Source organism: Sylvia atricapilla, chromosome 8 (assembly GCF_009819655.1).
Source record: "Sylvia atricapilla isolate bSylAtr1 chromosome 8, bSylAtr1.pri, whole genome shotgun sequence".
In the NCBI taxonomy this organism is placed as follows: Eukaryota; Metazoa; Chordata; class Aves; order Passeriformes; family Sylviidae; genus Sylvia; species Sylvia atricapilla.
This window is the reverse complement of record NC_089147.1, coordinates 14,959,784-14,972,173: the sequence shown is the minus strand read 5'-3', so window position 1 is coordinate 14,972,173 and position 12,390 is coordinate 14,959,784. Positions and strand designations below refer to the sequence as shown.

The 12,390-nt window shown below is 33.8% G+C and overlaps 1 protein-coding gene across 1 annotated transcript in view; it reads right to left on the bottom strand.

Annotated features, from left to right (window-relative positions):
* The window catches only part of LOC136364139 (adhesion G protein-coupled receptor A3-like), a 257,612-nt gene that overhangs the window by 106,440 nt on the left and 138,782 nt on the right, over positions 1-12,390 (bottom strand). The window contains exons 9-12 of the mRNA XM_066323790.1: positions 11,861-12,059; positions 10,479-10,628; positions 7,420-7,581; positions 4,844-5,059 (exon numbers count right to left, since the gene is read on the bottom strand). Of these exons, the coding sequence (XP_066179887.1) occupies positions 4,844-5,059; positions 7,420-7,581; positions 10,479-10,628; positions 11,861-12,059 (727 nt within the window). The remainder of the gene's footprint in view (positions 1-4,843; positions 5,060-7,419; positions 7,582-10,478; positions 10,629-11,860; positions 12,060-12,390) is intronic.

Below are 12,390 nucleotides of genomic sequence, written 5' to 3'. Positions count from 1 at the left end.
GAGGACAAATTCTGATGTATAACATGGTATCCCTTAGCCTGGATGTTTAATCCTCACATGTTTGTAAAATATTCTGAAATAAAATAGGCTTTGATATTATGTATTCCAGCATTCAGCTCAGTGTTTCTCTGTAAAATGCCACACATATAAAACTGAGAAACTAAGTTTTGTCTGCTGGTGTCCTGTTTGCTTGCCAATTTTTTTCTTTATTGTATGTTGTCTGCAGTTGTAAAAATTACAGAATGAGAAAAAAAGAAAAATTATAACCTTATACTAATGTGTATGATACAGACATACTCAAAGTTCATAATATTTGATGAGGAAAGTGCTGCAATAATCTCTAAAAAGCAAACCATGCCCAGAAATTAGAGGCCATCACAATGAAAATTATGATGTCAAGGTAATTCATGCTACATTTATGTTGTCTATTAGCCTACTAGTTATTACATAACTAGTAAAAATTATTACTATTACATACTAGAAAAAAAATACAAAATTATCCTACCAATATACTGTGACATTCTGTAGGACAGCAGTATTTTGTTGACTATGTTGGATGGCATTTTCTTAATATGATGTATGTGGATATTGAATATTTCAGTGTGAATGTTCTCAACAGAAGACTGAAAAGTATTTGTTTTTAATGTAGCATGGAATGAAAGAAGATCTGGAATGGGGAATATTTGTTCTGATAGACTGCACCAGAAAAATCAATAATAGATATCTTCTGTGCAAGTTATAGGAAGTATATTCATTTTATATTCTGTTTTTCACCAATTCTATATGTTATTTGAACTCTAACTTTCCTGAGCTGATTTTTATGCATCAAAAATATTCTATACACATGCACTCTGAAACTGGGAAAAGGTATCCTAAATGGGGGAGCAACCTCATGAGACCAGCAACAATAATTTTCCCCTTCACATTTCCTCTTTGCATTTTTTAATTCTGTGCCTTACCCTACTCTATTGTTATTTGGCGGAAATCTAAGTTCTTTTCTCCATTCCTGGTAACTTTTACTTATGAATTTACCGTTACGTATACATTACATCTATGGTCTGACAGCCAAAATTTATTTTATGCAAAACAAAACCTTTTCTTACATAGATTCTATATTTTCCAGTATGTATCAGAGACAAGAAAATTTCTAAAATTATAATATCTCAACATGGTACATGCAAGTAATCATAGGATATTTTTCAAAGCACTTCAGGATTTGTTTTTGTGGTCAGCATGTATGGTACCAATTTAACTTTTACCATTTCATCACACGGACACTACCTGTAATACAACCTGACAAATCCAAAGGTCAGCCTGGCTCAGGCCATAGAAGAAATAAACAGAATTGAAAAGTTGAATGGAATGCATGCAGACTATAGTGAAGAATTCAGAAGTCAAGGACATCATGTGAAATACCCATCACTGAAATTTCAAAACCTCACTTCCAATTAATTTGTGTGTCGGGAGAATAATTAAAGATAGGAATGGACTAATTTGACAAACATTTTCAATGAAGCTGAAACTATAAATTTTGTTAAGAAAATACTTTCTTTAAAGTTGAAGCACAAAAACCAAGGTTTACAGTCCACCATAAACTGCACATTTCGTTACCATAGTACAGGGAAGTTTAAAGGTTCATTCCATACTGAAGGAATTTTACTGAGTCAGAGGGTGGGTTAATTGTGATTTAAAGTGATTATCCTTGCACACTGGAGATATTTTCCAGAATCATATTGTAACAGAGATTAGCTTCCAAGTATGCTTCAGGTGTGGTATCAAATAAGAACCAGACACTGGATTCATAATTCGTGGCACTAAAATTTCATTAACTGTTCTCACATTGTCCGAGTTCAAATGTTAAAACAGCCTGGCTGGTGTCTGATCCTCACATCATTATCATGATGTCCTCAGACCACAGGCAGTTCATGGGACAGAAATGTACCTCAGGAGCATTCCTGGGGCAGGATCTCAGTCTGCAGACTCAGGGTGGGAGGATCCCATTAAAGCTGCTTAAACAGAGAGGAAAATACCCAGTGTGTCAAAATATTGTAACAAAACATCAGAATATATGTTTGAGCCTTTTTTTCCCCCACTCAGTCCAATCAGGCAGCAAAAGCCCCCTACTAATGGCAAAAATGGAATCTAAGAGAAGGCATTTGGGTCTAAGTCCTACCAGATAAAACTTCTCTGACGGCAATAAATGATTCTTTTCAAACTTGCAGCTGGCTACTAAGTCAGAATTAGATTTAAAAATGAAAATTTGTGCACCAAACTGCAATAATATTTTAATTTAGGGGATCTGAAAACACTGCAAGTCAGTCTATAAATATATTTGAACCATAAGTGGATACAGATGTATTTTAACAGCTATCTCCCCAATTTCTCTGAATGGTGGACTTCTTTCAGTGTCTTTTAAATTATTTAATTTTCAAAGTCTATTCTTTTTAAACTATATTTTACTTATTTATTTAAGTTTTAATATTTCTTAACCCTTTTGGGCCAATGTATCCCATAATAACCAGATCAGGTAAATTATGGACAGAACACCACTGTCTAAATATTAACAATTTCCTACCACTACCAGGAAATATCACTATGGATAGCTAAAAAAGCTTTGATGGTATTCACAAGAAAGCTTGAGCTCACCTATATCAGCCTTTTTTCCCTCTACTGCCCACACTTTGCTTCATGAGGATTCACTTTTTCAAAAGATTAGTGCAATTTCTTAACAGAAAACATAAATAATTGCTTTGCTTAGTGAGCAGATAATTTACAGTACTATGAATTCGAAGAGGGCTACACTTTCTAGCACAAAAACTTATGAATATTCTCTTTTAATAAGCTTCCTAAGCAAATTTTCACATTTTTATCAGGAGTTAATTAAATTTGTGATTACCACATCTACTTGGTGCTTTTAATTAGATGTTTTTTCTTTTTCATTATTAATCTTATGCTAAATACGGGAAGACTGTAAGAGTAATCTCAGCATCTAAGATGAACTTCTAAAGGTCAAATATAATAAAAGAAGCCATTCTGACCTCTATCACAAATTCTCTATTTTCTTAAACTTTGCATAGCACATTCAAGTAAGTTTACCTCCAAGGAACAAATATAGAAATAATTTTTCTAGTAGATGATGATAAAGAATCCCATTTTCTGTTATCAGTTACAATTCTATATATCATTCTCTTCAACAGTGAAGAAATGTGACCAATTTCTGAATGAATTAGGGGAGTACTTAGCCTAAAATTTTCAGAGAGTAGTGAATGAAAACTTCTTGTATTCAGGATTAAGTTAAAGGAAGAGATCCCCTTATTCCCCTACCACATTTAAAGCCTGAGTACACCTTCATGTTAAAAACTAAAGCCATGTAACTAACATTTAGCTAAGCCTATAATCTCCTGTATTGTGGTCTTACAATCTTTGCAAATTGATATACAGGTGATAGATAACTAGATATCCATCTAATAAAGTCACTTCCATCAGAATATATATTAAATACATAAAAATGGCTTTGCATAGGAATAAGCTCACTTTCTCCTGGCTTCTTTGTATCATCAATAGAATTTCCCTTCTTTATATTGTGTAAGGTCAGGTAAGCTCACAGTGTAAAAGGAAAGATTTTACTCAGATCATTATAGTGACATTCTGACAACATTTCAAGAAGGGGCTTCAAATAACAGGTCCAACTTCACATATTTGATAAATGCTTGCTGATAGAAGAGATGAGAAATTTGCAATAATGATAGGATTTTTATAAAAGAGAGATACACCAGTGCTTGACCATTCAACTATAAAGAGACTAATTTACTAAAAATGTTGGTACAGTTTGTAAGAAAACGTGTGTCTTTTAGATCTCTGACATTTGGTTTTACCTTATGGATAGCAAACTCATTTCTTTTCAGAGACACCTTTCTTTTTCATATCGACAGACATGTTAAAAGTATTCAGAGAAAAAAAATGAAATCCATTAAAACAAACAAATTTAACCTATTCTTCCATTAGTAAGATGACTCCTTTTCGCAGAAGATCCCGGGAGCACGAAAAAACATGTAACTGCCTGCACAGTCCATACAAATGAAAACTCACCAAACTTCAATCAAAATACTTTCAAGTTCAATAAACCAGTAATATTGCTCAGAAAGGCATCATTTTGTCACAGTAAATATTTCAAGAAATAAGCCTATTAAACTGAAATTCAGTTGAAGGATAACAAAAATTCAACACTAATACTTAAATTTAATAACATGCTCAGCCAAATACAAAATTCCATTTCCTGCTAGATCAAAATTTAATTGTTACACTTCATTATTTGATAACAAGAGCATTCTAATAAAAGGCTTATTTACTATTTTCTTCAGCTACTACTCAAAAATGCAGCAAAACATTCTCCCTTAGAATAAAGTCCAGAAGATAGCACAGTATTATTTATGAAAGTAAAGGTAATTCCCCTAAAAAAATACATCTTTGCAATGTAAAACCCCTTGAGAGTGCCTCACTAAAACAAGAATTTCCAAATTAATTTAGAGATTGCTTACACATAGAAAAGTTTGCAGAACTGGACTCAGAGACAGAAAGAACAAGACATTCACTCATCTCTATTCACATCCTGCATTCTGCATTCTGACTAATTATGTTAATGGAATATTCATTAGCACAACCAAAGATGCTACACCCAATACACCAGTTTAAGCCCACTTACATGCTGGAATTATTAATAAGTTTACAGTGTTAACAACACATAAAACAAGTATTTTAAAAATCAGTATTCTGCCGAAAGATGCTTCTCAAAGCACTAAATAAATAAAACAGGGAACTTACATTCAGAACTGTACTGACTTACCCTGGTAGAAGAATTCACCAAAGAACCATCCAGATTGCCAGTGTTGCACTTGAAATTCAAATATAGATCAGGATTGTGATTTGCTTCCCATCTTCCCAAATCAGGAGTCATTGACTTGTCTGAGTTTGCAGATATTTTCTGGTAGGCAGTGCAAGTCATTCCTGTGAAACTGGATGGCTTGACCATAAAAGCTTCCAGGGCAATATTACGAGATACCTGTGAAAACATTGAGAACAGTTATGTCACAAACTCATTAACCATACTTGCCATAATAATTGTATGTGCATTGTGGACTTACTGCATATACTCAATAAAGGATTGTGCATGTACACACACGCACACACATATACATATATATATATATGCATACTCTTGGGGGAGAAGAAAGCAGAACTTAATAAAAATATGATACAGGACTTTACAACAGCATAGTGGCTTGCTTCCATCTTTCTTTCTGAGATATATATAAATATAGATAGATAGACATATAGATAGATACAGATCTGTTTCTATCAGTTACATTAGTTATTATTATATAGTTTTGCAATTCCATCAGCTTCAATGCAATTATCAGCTTCAATGGAATGTGGAATTAAAGCAATAGAGTTATAAAGTGAACTAGCAACACCAGGCTTAAGAACTGTTTTAAAAATTAATAAGGATGTGCTTTGTATCTAAGATATGAAACAGGAACCTTCTTAGCTATTTAGTGGCTGAGTCTTTTCACCAGTCTTGTTCCACGAGAACATTGAACAAGACAAAATGATTCAATGCAAGACCCTGTTACAGGTACATGTGTGACCTACCCTTCAGCAAAGTGAAGTGCATGGAGATGGAGCCAGCAGCTGAGTGCAGAGATGCATCTCTACCCTTAAACTAGCATTTTCATTGAATCACAGGCCTGTGCATGAGACAAACTTATGGACTACCCTGGACTGGTACCACACTGATAGGGGTATATGGCTTCTGCCTCCAGGCACAGATTGTTTAGTGATCTGTGGACGTGGCAGTGGTGGATTACTGGTTGGACTCCATCTTATGGGTCTTTGACCATCTAAATGATTCTATGATTCAATGTTATATAGCTGACACAGTTTATAGAGTTTCTCTTCTTTTTCCCATTGGAACTGAACTAGAAACTATTGGCTACCTAAACTGTGGGTGTTTTATTTGCTGTTTTCTAAAATAAAGAAAGCAGATGCAACTTCTGTGAGACACTTTCCTGGCTGGCCTCCAGGAACAGACATGTTTGGTACAGCAGAAATACTCCACAGCTTTTGTTTATTTACAAATTGGTGTTTACAAATTTACTCAGCAGTAAACTATTTCTCCTACTGAAAACCATAAGAAGCTAAAAGATAAAGCATGGCAATACAGTTAGTGACACATATCTAAGTCTGAGCACATAGAATTACTGTTTTCAGTAATGTCAACATCTTCCTGAAGCAGTGACAGGGGAAAAAACTCAACCTTTGTCATTTGACATTTAAAAGAAAGGCAAATATAAACAACAGAGCCCTCCTAGCTGTCACATTGCAAAATATTTCTAGAAGTTGTATTATTGTCGCTATGCACTTAATATAAATACTTCTGGCAAATTTGATTCTTTCATGTAAATGAGAATTAAATAAAAAATTCCCTTTAAGAAACAGCCCAGTATATTTTTGTCTCTGTTTGAAAGTCAGCTTTTCTAAAAACATTCAGTGAACAAACTGAGGCTATTATGCTATTTGGTTTTCTCTATAATTCACCTCAGTCTACAATTCTTTTTTTTTTCTTTTTTTTTTTTTCTTTCTTTTTTTTTGTTTGCTTTTATTTTATACTTTATTTCTGTGATTGACTCTGTAACTGAACTCACATTTCAAAGGTGTTTTTTTGTAAATGCAGTGGACAATTGAGAAAAGAATAAAGGTTGTTTAAAAGCAAGCAAGCAAGCAAACTAACCCAAGGAACAATAAGGTTTAAAAGTATTTATCTGAACTTCTAAAAGGATAACTAAAGCTTCTGATTTAGATGTATTTCTGCTGCTTAAATGTTGAAGCTGACAAGAAGACAATTTCTTAGTCTCCAAATTACAACCTCGCAGTATCCAAGTGACACACTTGTGTAGGTGGAGGACAAGGAGTGAAAAAATTATTTCTAAGAGGTAGTTTGCTTCTAAAAAAAACTAATCCCAAATTAGTAATGTTAGGAAATGATAGACCTCTGTTGATAATCTTCTAAATACTTTAATCAATAGTTGTCCAGAAGCCTTTTGGTAAGGTGTATTAAAATCTTTCAGCTACAAGGGATCTTGTTGTCTTTTATTGTCTGATATGTTGCTGTCAGTCACTCACTCAACTTGGACCTTTCAAAATAAAACCATATACTATAGTGGCTTTAAAATCAGGAACTGAATAAACAGTAAGAACAATAGGAAGATATTGTTGTGAACACCATATTGGCAGAATAAATACAACTGATCAAAGAAAAACACGTTGTCATACCATTGGTGATATTTAAAAAACATTTTGGTCTTGCAAATAGAATTCAAGAGAAAAAAATCTTACAAAACATATTGTAATTTTTTGAAATACCTTTGATATAACTTGAGTCTTGCTGGTCAGTATTTGACTTGCAATCTGTTCCACACATCGTACAATCCTGGTGCAGGCTTTGTCTTCCTTCTGAGCCATCCACAACACGTGGTCATCCACCAACATCATATTGCTGGCTATCTCAATAAGAGCATCCCCAATCTGGAAGAGAAGAAAAACAAAACAAAAAAGGTACTGTCTGTAAACTCAAAAGGTAAAAAAAGAACAGATAAGAGTACAAATGAAGACAGGCACCTTATTTCTCTTGGTAACCATCACTGAAAGACAGTTTTGATTTTATAAAAAATTAAATGGACTGAAAAACCAAGAAAGGATGAGTGCAACTCACATCAAGGAAGAGCTTTTTAATTCACAACTTTAGAGCTTATCTTCTAGATAAACCTAACAAATTGAGTCATCTCATTTCAATAAACAGAATTCCAGAATTATCACTCCCTTTCTTAAACTAATTAAATGGGACCTGTCTTTCTAAAGAACTGCTTCATGTTCAATCAAACGACCTTGAGGGGAAGGTTGGGGGAAGGAAAAAAAAGACAAGAGGGAAAATATATCTGAAAGACATCTTTACTTCAGACAAAGTGGAGTAAATCTGAGATATAGCTCAGGTGTTGATACAAACTTAGAATATCTCATTAGCCATAGCTCTGGTAGTTTTAATTCATGCTTGTGCCTAATCTAAAATAACAGATCTTTGTTGCACCAGGTGACATTTTACAGGTTTTGGTAACTGTGTCTTTGAAATTTATGAGTAGTTACATTTAGAAAGAATAAATATCACTATGAATAATTTTTGTAATTATTTCAAGCTAAAATAAAAATGTTTGCTTTAAAAAATTAAAAATCTTAATTTGAGTAAAATTTCAAAATTAACATAACGCGTTACCAATATTTTTGAAGACAAAGATATGGAAAAGATATATGCCATTGTCACAAATAAACCTGAGTAAAAAGGTATATAGCAGAGAAAAACAACTGAGAAATATTGCTAAAGTTCAAGAAGCCAAAAAGTCACACTAATTGAAACAGAAAAATAAGACAAATACACATATGATTCAGTGGAAAGGAAAATAGAAATTCAGTAATGGTGAAAAATATTGAAAAGATGGCTGAGGTTTTGAAATTAGTTCTGCATTTTCAATAAAAAATACATAAATTTCACATGCATTGCAAAGGAAACAAATAATGAGACTATATGTTGAATTTTATGTGACTGTTCCTGAAATATTTAATCTATTTTTGAGAACATAATTGCTAGATAATTCTAGATAGCTTTTGACAATGTGACAGAGTTATTGATAAAATGAATAATAATGAATCACATTATGAGTGATTTATGAGAAACTATAAAAGCAAACACCAATCAGCAAGGGAGTAACTCACTGAGAACAGAACAATAGTCTATAAATATACAAAAGGAGACAAATAAGAAAAGTAAGTAATTTATGCTATAATTAAATGCTTTAATGAAGAGTAAAGGCATGTCATTGAATATACAAAAATTTGGGCTATTATGAGTGTTCCTGACAAAAATTGTAGTGTGTTGCAAATATGTCCCTTGTGCTGGTGAACCTCTCTTGTTTGAGAGGCAAGCCACCAGATGGGACAAAGCACCTTTATCTTGTATAAAAATGAACAATCCCATGTGGAATGGGATGAGCATCCCAGAAAAGAGGTACCTAAACTACTGGTTTTGCAAGAATGGATAATTACATTTTAATTGATTTCTAATGGATTTATGTAATTGTAGCTTCAGGTGCTAGTCATTTCCAAATGAACTGCCTTTTATTAAATAAAGTTCAGTCTTATTTATAATTAGGAGCACAGCCTCATGTGTGAAGCTACTGACACTAAAATTTCATAGGTGCTTTTGTACCTTATGAGTGAGAGTTAAGAAATGGGTGGTAGTTGAGAGCTCAGTGAGTGAGGACTCTATTTAGCAAACTTCAGAGAGAGGTAAAGGAAAAGAGAGAAAAATTACGAGAAATGTTATAAATTAAGAAAATAAGAGATTACTTAATCAGAGATGTGATTACTTAATAAGTGATGGAGATACAGATGTTTTGATACAAAAAAAAGCAAGAAACTAAAACCTATTTGAAAGGTGGAAGGGAAGAAGTCAATTAAAAGATTAGAAATGGTGCTCAGATTTATGGAAAATGCATCAGCTGCTAGAAAAATAAAGAGGCTTTATGACAAATCCAGCTGTTTCTTTTGAATGTCAATTTTTTTTTTTTGTCAGAAAGCAATAAGATCTTATCAGGATTTTGAGCTGAAAAAAAGTTGCAGCTTTGAACATGATTCTTGGAGAGCACTTAATAATATACTTTAGATCTAATATATAATGGTGAAATTGAAGTTGGAGACTTTCTGAAATTGGCACGAAAATGTTATCTATTACAACTTCCAGAGCCAGAATGGAATGAACATTGCCAAACCAAAAGAAAACACCACGTGGTCAAAAATTACAGTTTATGAAATCTTTATGCAAGTAGTTACTCTGAAAATTAACAGAAAAAAAAATAAAATTGTTCCCTGTAAAAACCTATTTTTACCATAGGGTTTGCATAATTCTGATTAGGTTTTCCTGCAAAAATGGCATACATGATGGTAAAAGTTTCTGTACAAATTTGCATATAAAGACATATTATCTTTTCTTTACAAGAAGTGATAACTCCTTCCAAAATTCAGTGAAAACCTTTTGATGAAATGGAGAAAAAAAAAGAAGCATGTGTAGCTCCAGTGTCCATTCTAACACATCAGACATGGTAGAAATCAAACTTAAAAAGAAAATTAAATAAGTGGCTCATTAAAAAACAGGTTTAATATCTAAGCAGAAATGCCCTTGTCATCAGAGAAGAAGACTTAGTTTCCTTTTTGGCACAAAGAGACACACCACAGTTTATGCAGAACATTTGCAATCAGCAATCAGTTTTAGAAGCTACTCTTCAGTGTCTGCCCGCATACATTAAGAACAGGGCCATATGTGAGGACTTCACTTCTAAGTGATACTTTTTTTCAGCATAGAGAAGATATCTTACATCTTCAACTTCATCCACGAAGACAATTAACTTTTCCATTATATAAGCCAAATATATTACATCCATTTTATCCGCGAAGAGGGAAGCACCTCTTGTGTAGGCTGTCAGCTGGCGGGAAAACTCAAGCACGGTTGTCAAATTGATGTGCATCTGAAAATACATTAGCATTGTTAGGCTTCATGAATCAGCTAGCTTCATTCTCTTCAAGAAACTAGAGATCACATCCAGTGGTATAATGCCTGCCATAATTTCACATGGATTTATGTATGCCATGGATATACATTTCAGGGGAATATGAATTATCTTCAGCCTTATGTGTTAGACTTCATTGCTGTTACCTGAAGATACCACCACAAAAGACCAACACATTTTGAAGACTTTTGTCTACTTTTTCTAGACTGTAACTATCTGGTCCCATAAAATATACCAAGCTACTAACCTTGCCTTGCCTCTATCTCTAGACCCTCATGAAAACAACAGTGTCAGCAAGGGTTCCTACACACAGTAGTACATGGTGGGAGAACAAGAGAAGTTCAGACTGGTTGTGAAGAAAATCTTTCTTGTAGTCAGGCATTTCAACAGGTTAATCCCAAGAAACTGTGAAGCCTCCATCCTCAGAGGCTGCAAAGTCCTGAGTGTCTAAGGCCCTGAAGAACCCAACCTCACCCCATTGCTTACAGAAGAATACACTGGATTGTAGACATCTTCCTAAATATTTGATTACCCTGTAATTGCAATGGCCCTCTTAACATATTAATTACTGTTATTTATGAACCCATTTGAAAACAAACTTTCTGTGGTGTTATCTAGCACTACTGATACTACCAGGGAAGAAATGGTCAAGGAAATGGAAAGTTGTAGAATTAGTATGGCAGTTATACCTCTGGGCCATCATCCACAGTGTTTCCTGTAATACTCTTTTTTCCCATTAATTTCTATTCATCTACTTTTTCATCTCACACTTTTACTAGTCCATAAGAAACAATTTAAGTACTGCTTTTTTTGAAGACAATAAAATGGCATTCTAAAGAGGAAAGGCACTTCAGCTGACAAAATTCTGATATGGGACTCTATGAGAAATTAACATCTTTCTGGAAAAACACATGAGGAGAAGAAAAGTCAAGCACTGATCACCCTGTCAGCATTAATAATAATGATCTAGACTCTAAGTACCTAATGGAAAAAAAATTAAAATAAAGGTAATAAATGCTGTGCACTTGTTCCTACTACAACTTCCAATTACCAGAGAAACAAATGGTTGTCTTTCAGGTAAAGCATTTTGTTCAAAGTCCATCTATCCCAAACTTGTGGCTGAACTAACATTTCTTGCAAGTTATTCAACAAGATTTAGAGAAGGGGAGCCTTGGATTCCAAAAGGTTACCTGACTAAAAGCATGAAGAACTTGAGTTATTTCTTGTGAATAAGGACATTCAGAGTAGTTTTCTTCATCCCAGCGTCCAGTCCGGTTACATTTCCGCCACGCCTTGGCCTCTTCTGCTCCACTGTGAAATCCAATGGAGTTAAAAGAATACCGGAGACAGGGCTGGTAAGCAGTTATCCCAGCCAAAGTCTTGGGCCACCTATAAACAGCATGACAGTAAAAATTAAAATGCAAAAGGCAACTCACAAGTTACATATACAATGTTATATGTACAATATGCAATACAATGCTATATGTAACAATATATAACCATATACAACAAGATAAAGTGATATATGAGGGGAAAAAAAGCTATTTTAACTTTTACTTTATAGTATTTTATAATGAATTACTTTATTTCCTTGGAAAATGTCAGAATTATACAGGTCCAAGTCTGGCTGGTCACACATTCAGTCTGCATCAATTCCAGGAAGGTGTTTAGTGTTAAGGAAAAAGATATGGTTGGTGGTTTTACTACATTGATGTTTGCA